Source organism: Amphiura filiformis, chromosome 14 (genome assembly GCF_039555335.1).
Source record: "Amphiura filiformis chromosome 14, Afil_fr2py, whole genome shotgun sequence".
Lineage (NCBI taxonomy): Eukaryota > Metazoa > Echinodermata > Ophiuroidea > Amphilepidida > Amphiuridae > Amphiura > Amphiura filiformis.
The window spans coordinates 9,248,262-9,269,083 of NC_092641.1; the positions used below are offsets into that span (position 1 = coordinate 9,248,262).

The 20,822-nt window shown below is 38.2% G+C and overlaps 1 protein-coding gene across 1 annotated transcript in view; it reads right to left on the bottom strand.

The window, feature by feature from the left end:
* Positions 1-20,822, bottom strand: part of LOC140169169 (cilia- and flagella-associated protein 44-like) — a gene marked incomplete at its 3' end in the record, with an annotated part of 57,191 nt that overhangs the window by 28,621 nt on the left and 7,748 nt on the right. Inside the window, exons 3-19 of the mRNA XM_072192426.1 lie at positions 18,544-19,518; positions 16,988-17,371; positions 16,030-16,216; positions 14,196-14,358; positions 13,477-13,624; positions 12,931-13,102; positions 11,880-12,159; positions 10,886-11,044; positions 8,442-8,589; positions 7,861-7,955; positions 7,496-7,708; positions 5,660-5,770; positions 4,576-4,728; positions 3,118-3,244; positions 2,326-2,426; positions 1,270-1,430; positions 85-397 (exon numbers count right to left, since the gene is read on the bottom strand). Coding sequence (XP_072048527.1) covers positions 85-397; positions 1,270-1,430; positions 2,326-2,426; positions 3,118-3,244; positions 4,576-4,728; positions 5,660-5,770; positions 7,496-7,708; positions 7,861-7,955; positions 8,442-8,589; positions 10,886-11,044; positions 11,880-12,159; positions 12,931-13,102; positions 13,477-13,624; positions 14,196-14,358; positions 16,030-16,216; positions 16,988-17,371; positions 18,544-19,518 — 3,890 coding nt within the window. The remainder of the gene's footprint in view (positions 1-84; positions 398-1,269; positions 1,431-2,325; positions 2,427-3,117; positions 3,245-4,575; positions 4,729-5,659; positions 5,771-7,495; positions 7,709-7,860; positions 7,956-8,441; positions 8,590-10,885; positions 11,045-11,879; positions 12,160-12,930; positions 13,103-13,476; positions 13,625-14,195; positions 14,359-16,029; positions 16,217-16,987; positions 17,372-18,543; positions 19,519-20,822) is intronic.

Here is a 20,822-nt window from a genome sequence, read left to right on the forward strand (position 1 = left end):
CGCATGCAGTGACAAAAGCCGAATAATTTCTGCCTTATACAAGCTGAACAAACTTTAGAACAGGTTTATTTGATTAATTCCTACCTTTGCAGATGGGATCTTTGCCCTAGCAACCGCCTTAGACTCCTCCACCTTCTCATGACTCATCATCTCAAACACAAACATGTTACCATCACTACCAGATGTAAACAAGTACTGATCATCCTCGCTCATCTTAACACCTGTGATCTGACCGTAGTTGTTGTCATGGACGTTCAGCATCCAAAAGGGTCCAAAAGTCGAGAAGTCGGCTTGAGAAGAGTTGGGGATGTGTTTGCGTTTGCCGTCCTGGTCGTCTAGAGTCTGGATACGGATCATGCCGTTTTCCATACCGAGGATGACCTGGTGCCCATGTGACCTAGAAAAAGATAACATAGGTGCATAAAGTTAATAAAGTGCACCTAAAAACACACTTTTTATTAATATGGTTTGTTTTCTCTTTTTGTTCTTTTTACTACTTACATGTGTCTTATTTTCATGCTTCATCATTAAGCCTGTATTTCTGCTTCTATCGATCACTTCTACAGACAATTAATGCATTTAAACAGCGTTCGAAATAGGGCCGGTCAGCCGGCCATTGGCCTGTAACTTTTTGGCCTGGCCTGTAACTTTTCTGACTGGCATCTATTTGCCGGCCCGACTGGCCGGTAACTTTTTAAGGTCAAGCCTGGCTGGCCTGTAACTTTTTGAGGCATATTTCGAACACTGCATTTGAAGTGTAGTATATTTTAAAATGGTTGTTTTAGGGTCATTGGCGAAAAACACCCAAAGAAACCAACAAAAAAAACCAATACCTCTCACATGAATACACTATACATTTATTATGTTCATGTGAGAGGTATTGGGTTTTTTTTTTTGGTTTCTTGGTTTTTTTTGGCCAATGACCCTAAAACGACCATCAACATCTGGGTAAAAGTTTTTGCACTTGCTTCGCTCCTATTTTTTTCAGTGCAACCAGTAACTTATTGCATCAATTGCAGAAATTTCATGGAAAGAGGACCCTGCAGCATCTAAAGCATCAGCCTCTGGATCGTCACTGTGGCATAAGTCCTGGACCCTAGTAGTGGTACTTAAGCAGTCCCTAACTAAAACAGTGAGATATGTTCCACTAGCATTGCTCTGGTTAGTAGTGGAGTTTGTTTCACTTTATTTTACAGCTGCACTTGACAAACTAATTGAGATTGTCTGATGAATGCTTTTCTCTGCTTGTTTGTTTGTTAGTCAACTTACCCAAAGTGCATGGTACGTATTGGTATATCATCACCGTCTAATACAGGCACAGCTCTGACTGGTTCTCCTATGGCTTCTTCTCTTCCTTCTTTTATCATGATAGCTTTAGCTGCATCATCATGGAATTTACACTCATACAGATAACCTGCATCAAAATCACCCTGAAAACAAAGCAATACGCAAATTAATTGTATGCAACCATAAATCATTGCGACTGAGGGGACAACATCCAAACTAAATCTGCAAAAGGCAGCTACTACTAACATACTTACAAATCACATGATTACAATAGTTGCCTTTGTGCTATTCGCTAAATTTTTTATCAGACGTCAGTGGTGAAAAGCCTATAGTGGAAATTTCATTTGAATGTACACAGCTGCCAATGGATAGTAGTCCACGTACACTATGTGATGAACGACCGCGTGTGTGTGATGCTGAAGTGAAGCCAACTTTACCAACTCGGGTGTGATTGATTAATATTTTCATCAAGTATACAAGGTTGTGCGTTTGCTTTGTATTTTGAAATATTATTTTTAATGTGATCAAGCAACAAACTTTGATTAAAGAATCACTCCTTTGATTTTTATATCAATAGAAGTTTCCTAACCTTCACCTCCAGATGTTAAATAAAAAACTTGTTCACCCATAAAAATGTGTGGTTTATCCTTCGCGTACAGAACAAAGAATTAGCCTAGCAAAGAAGTCTTCTGTTAAAGGATTAAACAGCTTTATTCCGCATATATGAATCCTTACAAAATTAAATTAAAATTCATCAATGGAGTCTTTACACTAGTCTAAGTCATGAATATCTTACACCTAGGATACACCCAGCATTAAAGCATTTTCCACCCTGATGCGGCAGATGTCAACAAGTTGAGGCAGCTATTTCGCGTGCGCATCTATGCGACGTCTTTTACTGCGTGCGTGTGTACGCCAGCGCTTTGAGCGAACACTAGTGACTTGTAGCTGCGCCCAATGAAATACGTACTGACGTCACTGCCACATCAGGGTGGAAAATGCTTGAGCCTTTGTTTCCTATTTCCAGTTGACACTCACCATTGAAACCCAGAACCTATGTGGATCTTCAGGTGAGTACACGCCACAATGAATTGCACTGGGATTCTCTGGGATGTATAATGGTCCTGGGTCTTCCTCCTCTGCAACACAATGATAACATTTTAAGTTAACAGCCTACATATATTTAAGTGATCCCAGTGAAAGAATGACAAAATCAAATTGCCTAAAAGTGAAGGATAAGTCATTAAAATTGTCATTAGATATTTTTCAGATGAAAATTTTGGCAAAAAACAATAATTTTAGTTCAAGCCCCAATCAATAAAATGTATCTAATTTCTGTACTTAGAGAAATTACAGATTCATGTAAAATGTCTTATTTTGCCTTTATTTTGCTTTCAGGTTAATCACTAGTAGACTATGTTAGCACATCTATGACGCTAACATTGAATTACGATGATTTTTACGATCCTCCGGATCAACAAAATCACTTAATAGACTTTTAAGTAAACAAAAAGTTATTGATACCCATCTCAAAGCGTAAGCATTAATAGTTTGCACAATTAGAGCTGAGTAAGCATTGCAATATTGTCACAACACATTAAATTTAAGTGATGGAGTTTGTATGTCCCTTTCTCCACCTTTGGTGTCCTTCATGTACAGTGTCCTGTAAAGTGTGCTGAGGCTTGTGGATCAACGTCTAGGCGTTGTGCCTGTGCGTAGCGCACTATAAATCACTGCGCTTTGCGCTTCATAATGATTGTATCAGGACAATGTAAAATGGATGGAGCTCAAGTCCTTGCTGGAGTAATGTTACTCATTATTACATCTCACCTTGTTCTTCCTCCTCCTCTTCCTCTTCATCCTCCAATCCTCTTTCTCTCCTTATTCTTCTCTGACGTTCTTTCTCCTTCCTTCTCTCTTCCTCTTCTGCTGCTTTGCGTGCTTCCTCCTCTTCCCTCTGTAATTTGTAAAAACAAAAAGTTCAAGAATAATAAAACTCCAAAAACATGACCCAAAACATAAGACTAACTTATTCCTATTTTGATATAATATAAAAGTTGTGATTGATAATCCCTCATCCTGCTACTAATTTTAACTCAAAACTCCTTTCTTTGTGTATTCTTTAAGTAAAATAGAGTATAATATTTTCCACGGTTCCTTTGACAGCGTTAACCATCGCGTATACATGCGCGACGTCAAGCGTGTGCATTGGACCTTGTGCAAAATAATATGCGCTGGACGGCTACACTTAATTTGTAAAAAGGAAATCTGAATAACATTATACCCTCAAATAAATGGCATTATGTGCTGTTTATTCCGTCATGCATTTAGTATGGGCAGCCATCAATAATCTTGTTTGGGATATTGTTCTCATTTCTCCTTGGATTGAACTTGTGAAACTTTTGGCATAAAAAGCTCTTAAGGTGTGGTTTAAAGATGTCAAAATTGAAATTGATTGTGCTTGCAAAACGACTGTGCATGTCCCGTAAGAACAATATTCAATGCAAATGTGACACTTTATTCTGGGTGTCCTTCCCAAGAGTAGTAAAAAAAACCATGCAAATCCTGTCCAGTTGATCAAGGTCAAAGACGAGACTGTGTATTGGGATATTCAAACATTGTGACACATAATAATAATTTATTAGACTTCAACATTACTTGTTTATTTCGCTTACAGAGAGCGCTTTCAAGGAACCTCCTCCACGTCAGCCAATGTTGTTAACTCTGATGTTTTCTTGCAAAAGGCTAAAGCTAACAACATCAGAGCTATAATTTGGTTCACCTCAAGTTTGGTAGTGACGTCAATGCTCTTTTGCGGTTGCGCCGCAAGCGTGCTGACAAACCGCCCCTGTGCACGTGTGTGTACACTCAGGGCGTTTAACTTTACGCGCGCGATTCGATATTGCGGCGAGCGAAATACGCACCTACGTCACTACCGAACTTGAGATGAACCAAATTATAACAACAGCGGCTGAGGAAGTTCCTTGAAAGCACTCCCGGTAAGCAAAATACACAGGCATGAGAATGCACTTTTCTTTTTTAAAAAAAAAAAAAATGAAAATGTGCATGAAATTGGGCAAAAAGTACCAAAAACAGGCTAACATTAAATAAAGTTGCAGAAATAAAAAAAAAAAAAAACTGAATTCAGTTTAAAACTGAAAATTCTCATGCCTGACAAGCAGTGTTGAAGTCTAATTTTGAATAATTCTCATTTTATTACCATATACGAATCTGCAATTCTATATTGCAACACAAGTTTCATTGCTAAAACAAAAATAATCTTCTTACCCTTAACCTGGACTTGATACTCTTGAACGTTGTCTGTCTAGATGGCAATCCGGTTATCTTAAACGTCTTTGATGTGTCATAATTACCAGATTCTGGTGCCTCGATTTCCACCACTTCACCGCTCTCACAAAATACCAGCAATGTGTTCTTTTCCTGTTGAATGGGGAAATATCATAAAAGTAATATAGAATGTCGAAATATACATTCATTCGTATAAGACAAAAATGGACACAAAATCGTACCAAAAATCAATCATACATAAATCAACACAATGAAAAGTTATACACCAAAAAGATCGTACACACCAAAATGCTGAATTGCCAGGATGACCCATAAAACTCTATCTTCCTGTGTAGACTTAATTCCAATTGGGTCTCACGAACCCATTGGAAACAACCTCAGAAACTCACCTCAGACACAGAACAGTGTATGCACCAACAAAAAATCATGGTTTTAATTAAGTGCAGTCTGCCAGTTTGGACAAGCCTGCTAGCGTACAAAAGTATTCACATGCTAAAGAATGGGTTATTCCTGTTGAAATCCATACAGGACCTATTGAAGACCTAATTTGCACCCTCCCCTAATAAGCACCCTCTATGGATTTTTTTTTACAACTAAAAGCCCCTTTTTTTCATGCAGTTGTACAACTAAATGTGGTCAAATGTCCTAATAAAAGTTCCATCAAAACAATCTGGCTTTGCACTATAATGATATGACTTTTGAAAAATTGTATTTGTCCATGATGCAAGTAAATGGCAAATTTGAACTTCAATTTCATGATTTTATATACAAGCGCTTCCCGAATATGATTAACTTTTTTATGCGCCAGGGATGATCAAGGTTAGAACAGGTACACTTAAACAGGAAGCCCCACTTGGCCAGTTCTCCACAGAAGAACTGACTTACACCTGTTACTTTGATGACAGACAGAACAGAATTTACATGGATAAATTTTAACCTTGACTAATTCCCTAAGGAACTTGAACCAAAAGTGGGGCTTTCACTTTAACATACATTGTAGTAAACTGATTCTGATCCATTAAGTAATTTGTGTGAATAACAATAATTAATGTACTAAACTTACAAAATATCCGGGTGACCATGTCATGCAAGACACAGGTCCAGGCACTTCAATAAAACCAATGGGGTTGAAAGTATTGTCTACATTCAGGAAAAACACTGTACCATCAGCTCCCTGCAAAGAAAATATAAACAAACCACATACTCAATTAAATATCAGATTGTGTTGTACAAGTCCAAAATTTTACTCATGTTTTAGACGTTACATCTTCTGTGCGGAAGACCAGTAATGCACCAATCTCACTCACTGCACCCACAGCAGCTGATAGGTGTATCCCATCATGCTCTGCGGTAACATTGTAGAACTGTACATGCCATAGAAAGTGTACACAAAATCCCTCACTTCAACTTTCAATTACTCACTTTTATCAGAGGAGCTTAGACTTTTGTTTGAAAAAATATGATCTCTAAAGTATTGTGAAACTATCCATAGCTTTCAATATTTAAGCGGCCCTTACTTATGTTATGTATGTATTTGCTATGGAGCAAACAAATAGACTGCAATGCATGATGGGATACTCCTCTCAACTGCTGTGCACTGTACCACCTAGTCTGGCAATCCACCTACTCTCATCCCCAGGGTGTGTAGTTTCTTGCAGTGTTTGCCATCTAACTTTAAAACTGACAACAATTTCTTTTGTTGCATATTGTTGTGGAAACACTTCCAACTGTTCAAATCTTAGGAACTGAATGTTCAATTTCAATGGGGTTTTTGCAAAATGTACCTTTATACAATCATGTAAAAATATGAAAATTATATATGCCTGACTTGAGATTTTGCTTGATCACAACACAAATTACCATATCCCTGGAATCATACATGTAAGTCCAATTGTGATGGAGTTCTAATCTCTGAAAATGGCACATATAATGAACTTTGAAAATTCAATTTTGATTTTGCCAGACAAACGACTCATTTGCTTGATCTATCTGCGTGTTTACACTGAGCACTCTGTATTTTTACCCGGTATTACCTGGTAACCCACAATCCGGTTAAGGCAACAACCAGCATGTTTCTACTGATGCTTAAAATAAGCATTGTGGTGTGTACCGGAAGCACTGAAAATATTTTCCTGACCCCCAAGCTGCTTTTAAGGTCACGATGTGATACATAAAATGTACATAAAAGAAATTCAACACCCAGCAACCGTTAACCGTTGTGTTTCCACTGACAGAAATACCGGGTGACATACATGGTCTATCTCATGAGGTAGATCATGGTTGCCGGGTGTCCACACTGCATCACTCTGAACCGATCTGTTTCCACTGAGAACATTAACCGGCAACACTCTAAACTAAGCCACATTACCAGCCAACCGTTCCCCAGTAGAAACACACAGATTTTGCCCGGTTTGTCTGGCAAAATCAAAATTGAATTTTCAAGTCACAATCTGCGTGTTTACACTGAGCACTCTGTATTTTTACTCGGTATTACCGGGTAACCCACAATCCGATTCAGGCAACAACCACCACGTTTCTACAGGCGCTTAAAATAAGGGTTGCGGTGTGTACCGGAAGTACTGAAAGTATTTTCCTGACCCCAAGCTGCTTTTAAGAGCTTTTAAGGTCACGATGTGATACATGAAATCAACATAAAAGATGTTCAACACCCAGAAATAACGGGTGTCACACCACATCGTCTACCTCATGAGGTGGATCACGGTTGCCGGGTGTCCACACCGCATCACTCTGAACCGATCTGTTTCCATTGGGCACATTAACCGGTAACACTCTAAACTAAACCACATTACCCGCCAACCGTTCCCCAGTAGAAACACGCAGATTGATACTCCACTGTTCTAAAGAGTCTTTGCAAAAAAATGATTAAATACACACTTACACCAGTAGCCAGGAATTCTCCCTTTGAATCAAGCGCCATGGCAGTCGTACGCTTTGTATGTGGTTTGAATGCTTGCTTGAGTATCAGTGAGGCGGTAGGGTGGAGATTTTTCTTGGGGTGATGATGATCTTGAGGGTCCTTTCTTGCGATGGTCAAAGCTCTCACCACACCATCCTCAAAACCGGCTAGGACAGTGCTACCTTTGGGATCAACCTGAAAAATGTGAAAAATAAAGTACATAATGAAATCCCTATATGGAATAATTTCTTGTGTGTTTGGATCAAAAGTTTTATATTTCAATCATTTAATATACCAACACAGATGAACTGTCCTGAAAGTTATCAAAGAATGCAAAAAATACTTACTATTTCTGGTAGCCACAGTAGAGAAGTGGCTCCAGCATTGAATGATGATGAACAAAGTGGTGTTTTAGAAGCATAGTCATAAACACTGACGGACTCTGTAAGAAAATAAGAAATTAGTATTAGTTTAAGTTTGCAATGTTCATCATCCATACTTTTAACATTTTCTTCTGTTGGGTATAGTTTACAGTACAGTCATATTATTTAACATAAAAAGTTTCAACTTTTCTCTGACATATTAATTAAGATTTACATCCGCTATAGAAGATATGACCTTAATTTCCCACAAAGGTACTAGTGTGAATTTCAATTGAATGGGCCACCTTGTTATTCTCAAGCACTGTTAGAAAAGACCGAAACATAATAACAATGCTAATGTTACACTGAACAAAATTTTTTTTAAAGACCCTCCTTTCTCATCAATTCATGAAAACTCTCCTGATGAGAACCAACCAATTTCATGTGGCCTAATACAATGCCGCCAGCATGTTTGATAAGCATGTGGCATGATATGATCGTGTGTGTATCATATATGGATGCGACTGCCTCAAGAAACCCAAATGAGATATAAATAATATACTTACTGTCTACAGCAGTAGAAGCTACAAGCTGTGATACAGGTGACACATCAATGGCAGTGATCTCTCCGGCATGATATGACACCAGTCTCTCAGGAGCTTTGGTTGTATGGGAGAAAGACAAGTCCAGTCTCCATATGGCACCATTGCTATCCTGAAGATTCACACAAAAATAAAGACAATAATCTAGACTGGATGATAAAAGTTGTACTTTTGTTCAAATGGAAGCTGCAAATTTGTATTCGTCGAGAGTGAAGTTTTAGATTTTGTAACACCAGGCGTAGATAACGTTCCAGGTGAGCTTGTTCAAGCAGCATGTGATACAGCTATTGACATGCTTACAAAGATATGTAACAACATTTGGAAGACCGGCAAATGGCCTACACCTTGGACACAGTCTCTAGTGATTACACTCCCCAAGAAAGGAAATCTCCAGCTTTGTCAGAACTACCGCACAATCAGCCTCATCAGCCACCCCAGCAAAATAATGTTAAGACTTATCGTGAACAGACTGAAACCTCTGGCGGAGAACATCATCGCTGAAGAACAGGCAGGCTTCAGAGCAGGAAGGAGTACCGCAGAACAGATATTCAACCTGTGTGAAAAACATCTCCAACACCAGCAGGACCTATACCATGTTTCATTGACTTTAAGAAGGCGTTTGATAGGGTGTGGCATGCTGCTTTTTGGGCCACTATGAGGACGTATAACATCAACCCAAGATTAGTGCGTACCATCGAACAGCTGTATAGTAATGCCACAAGTGCAGTGCTAGCAAATGGAAACATAGGAGACTGGTTTCAAACATCAGTCGGGTGAGACAAGGTTGCCTGCTATCACCAACGCTTTTCAACTTGTTCCTGGAAAGAACTATGGCTGATGCACTAGAGAACCATGAGGGAACTGTTAGCATCGGAGGCAGAGCAGTTTCTAATTTTCGCTTCGCTGATGATATAGATGGTTTAGCTGGCAGTGAGAAAGAACTCAAGTGCCTGATTAATAACCTTCATCAAACATCACAGAGGTATGGAATGGAAATAAGTGCAGAAAAGATCAAGTTTATGACCAACAATCCATCAGGAATCAATGAAGCAGTGGAAATAAGTGAGCAAAGGCTAGGCATAGTAACCAGCTTCAAATACCTTGGTGAGCTTGTATCAGATGAAGGGTCAAAACCTGAAGTGCTTTCCAGGATTGCACAAACAACCAGTGCCATGGCAAAATTAAAGCCATTATGGAATGACAAGAACATCTCACTGGGATCAAAAATCAAACTGATGCGCACCCTCGCCATATCCATCTTCCTGTATGCCTGTGAAACGTGGACACTGACAGCTTACTTGGAAAGGAGAATACAAGCACTGGAGTTGAGGTGTTTTCATAAGATCCTTTTAACATCTCATATAAAGACCATGTGACCAACGAGGAGGTGCGGACCAGAGTGAAGCACGCTATTGGTCCCTACGATGACCTACTAACAACAGTCTCTCGCTCCTCTGGTTTAGCAAAGACAATCCTACAGGGTACAGTGGTTGGGTCAAGAAGAAGAGGAAGACAGAAAAAGAGATGGGAAGACAACATAAGAGAATGGACTGGCCTGAACTTTGCTACCTCACAGAGGGCAGTGGAAGACAGGAACAGATGGAGAGAGATTGTCAAGATGTCATCAGTGGTGCCCGACGACCAAGCCGGTTAAGGGAGCAGTAAGCAGTAAGTAACACACGATTGCAAGTTTAATAAATTATCTAATTCATTTACACAATTCATCACAACATCAAAAATATTGTATTGCACTGAGAAAGAAATGGGCTATACAAAACTTGCTGCCATCCACTGCAAACACATGCAAATTAAAGAATTATTAATTTTTCAATTACATTTTGAAAACTTGGCTGACAAAAATGTTTCCACTTTTTCTTCATTTATAGCGGCTACTTTCATCTTCAGTTTTTTGAAGGCTGTTTTTGAGTACAAATGAATACAATTCTTGCGTAATGGCCGGTTACCTAAGCTGAGAATTTCTGACATCATTTGTCATTCATACAATTCATCACAGTATTGGCAATTAACTTTTGAACACAAATGATGAATGCCTTCAAAAGTTACTGGCCCAACAAAAAAACTAAAGTTAACCCCAAAGAAGTTATCTTAAACTTTCCCATAATGCACTTCTCCCATTTCATACTGATTTGCTATCTGGTACAACATGGGTCGATAGTGACGAAAGGTACCTCAATGAATGGAGAACATCCAGACCTTGCAAAATATGTTTATTTCTTGACTATCGACCCATGTTCAGCCAGTCTATGCTCAAAATAAAACCAAAGAGAACCTGCATGTACAAAGTAATGAGAGTGTCATTTGATGAAATGAGGTGATGTATCATGTTGCAAAGGCTTCTGGGAAGGGTAAGCTTTCTTCTCTGTTAAACCCTATACACACCCACTCACCTGAGCATACCAGATGTTCTCAACTTCAGGGTCCACACTCTTAACCATAGATAAGAGATGTACATCGTTACCAACTTTGAGTTCATTCATACAATCCATTTCAAAGAGACCCGAATCATCTGTGGAATCTGCTGTATCTATCTTCTCAAAATCCCATACCTGTCAAATAAATAAATCGGGTCAAATGCAAAGATGAAATTAACTTTTCTAACACGACTCATTTTTGGAAAAAAGTGAGTCCTGGTTTGCCTCAATTTCGCCTCAATCAGGACATACTTTGGCTTACCAGGACTCACTTTCTTTCAGAAAAAAATATTGGGAAATACTGTCTAGAAATACAAACGTCACCATTGCTAAAAATCAAAATTGTGGTTATGCTGGCAATCGGACAATTTACACGTGTTACCAAGCTTAAACAAGGCAAAACAGTGCCATATTATGACCCCTGGAGGCAAATATCAAGAAAAGCTGGCGAAATATTAGGTAAAAGATGAAAATTGGTACTGCATTTTGTTGAAAGAAATGGCCCATAATTTGGTATTTTCTATATATCTTTCATATGGCATGACCGGTGTTTCTTTGGGATAAAAGTATGACCTGATCCTTTTTTGTCATTCACAAGTGACAGGTGAGTCATGGGCATGGAATACACCCCCCCCCACCCGTTAGATTTCACCCTGGGTCAAATGTATATGTCATGTCATTTGAAGTTATTTGATATGACATCGCAGAATCATCCGGGAGGGGGGTTCACTTGTTTCATTTTTAGGTACTTTGTTCTGAGGAAGTCAGAACTACTCCTGATGAAAGCTTGACAGTTCCAAACTGTCCGATGGCAAACACGGTAAACAACTTACTAATTGTTATGAACTCCTGTCGTAAAACCCTATCAAACAATTTGTTCTAGGCCCAGTCAACTATAATTGAGAGTGTCAAATTTCTACAAACTGAAGAAAAAAAATGTCATTGATTTGATATGATTCCAGACACCTACCCTGACAAACCCATCTTCACCGATAGTTAACAGCTCTCCTTCATCCATTGAAAACTGCTCAATATTCCCCACGTGACACGGTTTCTTATTCTTCCTTGATATCTGCACTTTGATGAGTCCACCATCCCATAACAACATATTGCCCCATTCTGTTCCTGATAAGACTTTGCCATCTGGGAGTTCCACATAGCCGTGGATGTCGGAGATCTCTGTGCGACCAAACTTGCCGAGTTGTCCTTGAAGCTTGAGACCGGTGAATGTGTCCGCCATTTTCCAGAACCTGTGTGTGTGAAAATACAACATTTGTTGGCACTGGGATACATGTCTGGGTACAGTTCTGGGAAAGAACCATTATTGCACATCAAATCAGATCAGAAAGCTGTTCGTTCCCATTTAAAATGTGACAGAAACAAAATATGTTACAGTTAAATAATTATTTGCAATATTATTATGAGCTATAAAGTTGGTCCGCTATGGAAATGATTAGTTACTTTTTGCAATGAAAAATAGGAATAAATGACAATTTACTATCCACAAAGAGCACAATCGTAATTTGTATTTACTCTGGTCTATGCCGAAATGGTATAAACGCATACAAAACCAATGGATCTTTACTATTTCAGCATAGGCCAGAGTAAAATACAAATTACAACTTTACACTTTGTGGAAAGTAAATTGTAATTTTTGGGTAACTTTTTTTTAACATAACAATTGTTTATATTGACAAATTGTTTATATTATTTCAATTAATTTCCAAAAACTAGATATAAATAATAGGAACCGTTTTTCAATTTTGACCAACATTAAAAAATATTCACCAAACAGAGTTGAACAATGCACAATTTTATGCAAAATTTTTGGGGGATTTTTTTTCCAAAACTGAGCATTTTTACAAAATTTCACATCACAGATGGATTCAAATGGAGTCAAATGATTGTCATTCTAATATGTATACTTTTATGTACTTTAGTCCAAATAATGTAGCAGTTATGAGGCCTAAAAGTTTTCCATAATTCCAGGGTCCAAGTTACTTTTCACAGATTAAACTTGCCTTATATGACCAGTACCACTAGTCGTCAGCTGTCCTTCATTGTCAGGTGAAAACGTCACCCGGAAGACATCTTGGGAGAAAGCTTTAGATCTCAGCATAATCTTCTCCTGCATCCAGTCCCATAGGGTCAGCATGTAATCTGGTGCTGAACCTACTGAAGCCAACAAAGTACCTGCAAAATACAAATAATAAGTTTTGGTCATTTAGCATACTTAACAATGACCCAACATGAGTAAAAAATGAGGTACATCATAATTATCATTGTAAACCGTGACCCCTATTTTGCACGTAAAGTCTATGGAAAGCTATTTTGTGTTATTCCTTAACCATTTCACTGAGTTGATCAATGGTGCCAGTGTATGAGCTCGGGATATCAAAATGGCGAGCGTGGGCTTCCAAATTCTTACTCCGGAGTAAAAAACATCAAAGCAAATTTGATTTCTTGCAACCATTTTCGGACAACTGACAAGGACAAGTACAACAATGTAGAATCTGAAGACAACAATCCATTTTTCCTTATTTTAGACGTTGTCCTTCATTGCTTACCAGACGGATTGAAGTCCACAAAGGAGTATGCCTTCTCTGTGCCTTCCCTTAGAATTCTGTAGAGCTTGAGGGATGGGAACTCATAAACATTGATGTTTGGCATAGTGCCTTTCTCAGCTACAGCAAAGTATTTCATACTGGGATGAACCTGGAGGGTATACAGGGAAAAAGATTCTTGTCAATTAAGTCTGGTCTAATATAATGTATCATGTACAAAATGATAATCACAAAGGGAATACAAAGCCCTGTCTATGTCAATCATTGCCAGCGTGCATGCATCACTCAGAGCAAGAGAGGTCCATTCCTCTCTGAAGCTAATAATGTAGTTGATACCAACTTAATAAACGGTGTGAATGTTTTGATCAACAATGTCTTACTTATTGTCATCCGGTAATGTACAGGATTAATAACAAGATACCATTACTTGAACAAAACCTTCATGACTTTTTATTTTGATTATGTAATGTCAAATGGTAAAAGTAACTTTCATAGTTGATAGCAAGATTGCCCTAAACTGTTGCACCAAGATTTGTTCTGTTGTTTGCTTTATTTCTCATTTAACCTCAGTGGTTATTTATTTAGTGTATACAAGTAATCAAATCCTTCTTCCATGTGCCCCGGGGGTATCAATCTTTTATACCCCGGGGGGGGGGGGGGAATCTTTTATATATATGCCTCAAAATAAGGTGGCCAGGTATGTGTGAAGAAATATATCCTACCGTGATTGCACCAATACCGCCGCCACTAGTACTGCGAATGTAGCGTTGTTCTTTGGTTTGTAGATCTAGCAGCTGTACTACGTTACCAGCAGCAAAGATGACAGTGTCCTTGTCAATCATATGCAAATTAGCCATCTTCTTGCAGTCATATCCAAATGAATGACTGAGGAGGTTTCGAGTTAAGGAAACCTTTGCATACACTAGCCCCCATACAATTTTTTGGAAATGTACCTTTGGCATGGTGTTAGAATTACTGCTGCCACTCACAGAAATTAAGATTAGGGTTAGGTTTTAAGGTTAGGATTGAGATTAGGATTATGGTTATTATTAGGATTACGTTTAAGAGACTGTGATGCCGAGTTTAGCATTATGGCTTGAATAATAGTTGAGGTGTTAACCATTATTCTAAAGTTGGTCTGAACTTACAAATAAGAACTTTTTGATTGGTTACAAATAAGGCTATACAGGGTGTAACAATAAAATTTGTACAATTTTGAAAATAGAATGACACAAGTATGCTGCTTATTTTTTGGTTTGATATTTATATGTCTATCAAGATAATTTCTTTAGCCACCAGATAAGCTTTGTTCCAATAAAATCGTAGGTATACAAGTGAAGATATAGCCAATTATGTAACCTAGTCTTAAAACCGCTTGGGCCACTTTTGTCACTTTTGTCTAAAAGTGACTGAATAGAGTTGAACCATGGACCAGTTGGACGGTGCTCTTATAATAGATCGTTTTAAACAATGGGGTATATTCGAAGTGGTAGAAATGATTACATAATAGAATATCTCCTTGAGTTTTTGAAAGTCACAACTAAGCTCTGACATAACAACCTCATTTACTAGAAATCGTAGCTGCAGCTGAACAACTTCAACCCCAATTTACTTTTGAAGAGCGCATTTTTATGGTTGTTACATTAGGTAGCACATGGAGTCAAGCAGAAACCATAAGATTGTTTACATCTCATTTTCCAAACTCTGGTCTTCCATCAAGGCATACAATTACATATAACTATGAGAAGTATGTAAAATTTGTTGATAGAAATGCTGGCAATAGTGGTCGGCCCAGAACAGCTAGAAGCCCAGCTGAACTTAATTTCAATTTTTTATTGTTTTGTACTTATGGGTGCAAAACTGTTCTCAGTTTTACCAATGATATTTCAGGGATATGAGAAATTACTTTATTTATAAGATAATTTGAAAGAAATATCATGACTTCATTTATAGATTTTAAAGAAATATCATATTATTATTAAGTTCATGTTAATTATATGAAGAAACACCACTTATAATTCTTTTGTGTCAGTTCTTTGATGTTTAATCATGATAAGCACAATCGAATCTACGCGGTTCAAACTTGATATACGCTAACATGGCAAAAGTGGCCCAACACGTTTTTCTGGACGGTTTAATTAATCGGACATAACTTTTGAACCCAAGCTAGTAGAGAAACCAACTAAACGTCTTCTTTTAGCCAAGATATTACTAATTCTATTGCATATAACATTTGTGCCGTAACTTTTTTAGTTTTTTCCTGATAAGTCAAAATGCAATTGTACAAATTTTATTGTTACACCCTGTATTATGAATCGAGTCAATCGTATATAAGAAAAAAAGTTTTTTGGTTGTTCTCGACCACCTTGTGGAAGACAGGGTCGATAAGTTGAGGACAACAAAACAACTTTTTTTAGCCTAAGAATAGTCAGTAGATAAGCTTCAAATTGATATGAGATCTAAAAGTTCAATTTTGATTGGTTACTCATTATGATTATATCATGTAATGAACCAATCAGGGGCTCTGTTAGAAAGATAATTTCAAATCAAGGATACTATAATGTAATCATATCCTCTGGCAATCCCGATTCCTCTGTGATCTTAGCTTTGGATGCATGCTCCTCATAGTTATAAAAGAAATCTTCCGCTATCTTATTCTCGTCTTCTTCCTTTGCCTTCGTCCCTTCCTCTCCTTCACCTTCTTGGGTTTCTCCTTCAGCAGCTGCTTCTGTACTTGTGGTTTCTACAAAAATTAAAATATGCAGAATTAATAACTTGCACTTCTGACTTTCAGATAATAACAAATTTTTCTTGTGTTTCAGCAGAAAAATAACAAATTAAACATGCACAATTGACTGGCAAATAACTATCCATAATTGCTGCAATAATCAATTTCTTGCTCACAGGTGAAACTATTCGGGCATAGACATTAAAATGTTCTTCTTTTTATCACTTTGATGACTAATACTGTTTGCTACTTTGTAGGTGACAATTTTTGAGTGAATTCTAATTTGTAGCTGAAAGAAACTTATATGCATTAAGTTTATGGTTGGGGCTCCAAATTTAGCATGTACAAAGTTGTGTACGGTATATGATTCATATAATTTCACAAAAAATTGTACTTTACTATTTACTGACAGAAAGATTCGAACCAGGTATACCAACAATTAGGTTGTAATTTTGTTAACTTTGTCTACTATCCCTGTGGTTTTGGATTTCTTCTAGTGCAGTAACAATGTACACCATTCTGGTTTACATACTGCAGTAGTTTTTATCTTGTCTTTGTCTTTATTCCCCACACCAAGTTGGTACCCTGGCTCGAATCTTTCTATTTTTATAAATTCTAGGTATCCTCTTGTATTATCCTTTGATCCTTGGTGTGTTTTGTACCTCGTCCGTTGGAGGCACCATTACCTACTTTGAATTTACTGACAGTCTTAGCATTTAACTTGGTGCCACATACAAATAGTACTCAGCAAATGCCTCAGGGCTTCCGACCTTCAACCTTGCATACCTGTCTTTTCCTGTCCATCAGCAGGCTCCTTTGTTTCTTCTCCATCTTTCTTAGTCTCATTAGTGGCATTTTCCGGGGCATTTTCTGTGCCATTTTCAGCAGTAGCTCCACTTTCTCCCTCTGTTGCTGGTGGTTCTTGATCTCCAGCTTGCTCCCCTGCTGTCACTTGGTCTGTATTCTCAGTACTTGCATTTTGCTGGTTTGCATCTTCTTCCCCTGCTGCTTGCTCATCATCTCCGCCATCTGTTTCATTGTTGTTGTTTACATTGGATGTCTCTTCCACATTTTCAGGTGCATCATCGTTGTTGTTGTTTACATTAGCTGCATCCCCACTACTTCCAACATCTTGTTCTGCTGATTTATCTGTAGTAGATTCGTCTTGAGCTGATAAAAAGGGAAGCAAAAAATGAATTTCAAAACAGAATATTGGATTGTCCAATTTCAAAGGGACTCATAATGAAAAAATTAGTTCCACTTCCAACAGAGAAATATATTTCATACAAGTACCTGATACCATACATTATGTATTCAAATGACTGGTACCCAACAGTTTCCAGTGATTAGTATGGATAAGACTGCACCAACAAAATGTAACATAAGATCCACTTAATTTGTAGATTTGTGTCATCAAATAACTACACAAAGTGTGACCAGTCAATTCAAGAGGATCTCATGTGTACATTACGAAGCAAGTTTTTTAAAAAAAGAAGAAAAAAACAGATCAAAACTGATGTCTGGGTACTTTTGATGCAACCTGTAGAAATGTTAGTACTTGTGTCTGAATATTATTTTATTACAAGCTGCATCCCCAATTTGAGAAAAATGAATTGGCAAAATAGGAAAAATGACATAATGGGTCATCTGTCTTATGTCAAGAACGGCTTTCTAAATTGTTTTCAGCAGCTGATAATATCTAAACCTTAATTCGCAACAAAGTGTGAGGATCCTTTTGGAATCTCCCAGTGGAATTTTGCAAGAAGCCACAGATTCTCGCCATATAACTTTGTATGATAAACTAAAATATTTACGAGAATCAATTTAGATTCTTGCAATTTTGTTGACGAGAATCTTTGTGAGCATGGATTCTCGTCAACAAAATTTCTGAAGGTGACCAGAAATGTCACAAAATCTTTCCGATTGTGAAATCAATACATAAATGCAAATGTCCATTGGCACCTCAGTTCCTGGATAACCGGGGATGGCTGGGCAGTTGACATTTGGATGGAGCGATGACACAAATTTGTCCCAGCAGAGCCATGTATGTGCTGGGCCTTGTTCAGGAAGTAGACCAAGTCCAAAGAACCAGGAATTTGGGCGGGGACTTAAGTCATGGCAAAAATCTGTGGTTTGCAGCAATTGCCCTGGTAGTGGTGTTGGGCCCTGGGGTCAGGACTTGGCTGGGGTTTTACATGCAAGTATTGCCCTGTCAGTCAGGGACTTGGTCGGATGGTTTAACATATAAAAATGCATCTCATGTGCACGGCCCGACCATCCCCTAGTACCCAGGGGCCAGGGCATCAACTGCCAAGTACATTAATAAGCTCTAGCTATCTTACCTTTGTCAACATTAGCCTTTACTTCTTGTTCTTCCTCCACTTGCCCTTCATCTTTGGCTGCATTCTCTTCAGTCTTCTCTGCATCATCTTCTTCTTCCGATGGCTTCTCACCCTCGGCATCCTTTTTATCATTGTCAGCACGTTGCTCTTCTGTTTTCAACTCAGCATCACCAGGCTTCTCATCAGTAGTTTGAGGATCTTCACTTTCTTGCACCTCCTCCCCAACTGGAGCTGTTTTGTCTTTCTGTTCATCCTCCCCAACTGGAGCTGTTGTATCTTTCTGTCCTTCCTTCCCATCTGGTGCTGTTGTATCTTTATGTTCTTTCTCCCCTTCTGGTGCTGTTGTATCTTTCTCTCCTTCCTTTCCATCTGGTGCTGTTGTATCTTTCTGTTCATCCTCCCCAACTGGAGGTGTTGTATCTTTCTGTTCATCCTCCCCAACTGGAGCCGTTGCCTCTTTCTGCTCATCCTCCCCAACTGGGGCTGTTGTATGTTTCTGCTCATCCTCTCCAACTGGTGCTGTTGCATCTTTCTGTTCATCCTCCCCATTTTGTTCTGTTGTTTCTTTTGCCTCATTGTTCCTACTCTCTTCCACTGTTTCATTCTTTACATCCCCTCCTTTTTCTTCCAGTGTCTCATTCTTTTCACCCTCTCCACTCTGATCTGATTCTTTCTGTCCATTCTCTGCCCTCTCTCCTGGTGTCTTCTCCTGTTCAGCCTCTTCACCTCCTGCAGTCTCTTGGTCTTTCCCACCTTCTCCTTCAGCCACTCCATCCTTCCCACTTTCTTCCGGAGCCTCTTTCTCTACACCATCACCATCTTGTTTTGGTGGTTCCTCTTGTCCATTCTCACCACCAGTATTGGCAGCATTGTCATCTGCAGTATCTCCTTTAGTTCCATCCTCCATGTTTGCAGCTTCTGGCTGTTCTACTGGCTGTCCCTGCTCCCCCTGTGTATCACCTCCTTGATCAGGTCCTAGTTGGCATGAAATGAACAAAATAAAACAAGATAATCTTGTTAGACTTCCATTTGATATTTTGGAACAAATTAGCAAATATCACCTGAGCAATAACTGAACATTCTGTTAGTAGGTTGAGATACACACTGATACATGCAGGATGATAATAATTATTTAAATTGGAATATTGAGGACATAAGATCCACAGATCAAAATAACTGAAGAGTACCAATATGATTAGGCTCATTCAATCAAAGATTTGCCTTATAACTCTCAAACATTTACGCAGACACATATGCCATTAAAAACTTTTACCCTTGAATAGCCAGTATCGGGGGTAATAAATATGCTTTCTGATCCCTAAACTTATTTTCAAATACCACTGTCAGCAGGGTAGAAGGGCAAGGGTTATTACACATGTCTTGGTTGGAGCTCTCCTCTGCCCTGCTGACCGTGTTATGTGAAAATAAGAGCAGGGTAAGAAAATTTTTACCCAGATACTTGCTATTCAGGGATAAAAGTTTTTAAGGGAAGGGGTATGAACGTTTGGACAGTATTTATTGTGGGACATGAGAGCACATCAGACATATCGAATTGCATTCTGAATACGAAGAATGTCCTTCTGATATCAAGTAATTTTGATTTTTTGAAATTCGCAACGTAATACACATTTTATGGCAAATCATTAAAAATTGATGCTTTTGATATTTAACAGTACTCGAAGTAAACTTTATAAATCTGATAATTTATACTTAAAGTGTATGTAAGTGGGATGAAAAGCCGACGATCAATTGAAAATTGTGACCTTTCGTATTGAAGATATGGATTTTGTTCCCAAAACACACACAAAAAAAGGTCTTTTTGGGAAAAAAATCCATATCATCAATATGAAAGGTCAAAATTTTCAATTGATCGTCGTCTTTTCCTCCCAGCTACATACACTTTAAGAATATGTCATTAGATTTATAAAATATACTTCGAGGACAGTTATATATCAAAAATTTGAAAAATATCAAATTTTAATAATTTGTCATAAAATTTGTATTATATCGTGAATTTCAAAAAATGAAAATGATTTGATATCAGAAAGACATGCTTCGTATTCAGAATGCAATTCGATACATCTGAGGTGCTGTCATGTCCCACAAAAAATACTGTCGAAATGCTCAAAACGCTCATTCCAGATCCCTTAAGGACATGTCCACATAATGTTTAATACTTCACAAACATAGCTGTCTTGGTAACCTCTTGTCTTACATGAATGGTCTTGAATACAGAATACAATACCATACATTTAACTTCTGATTGCTAAAATTTGAAT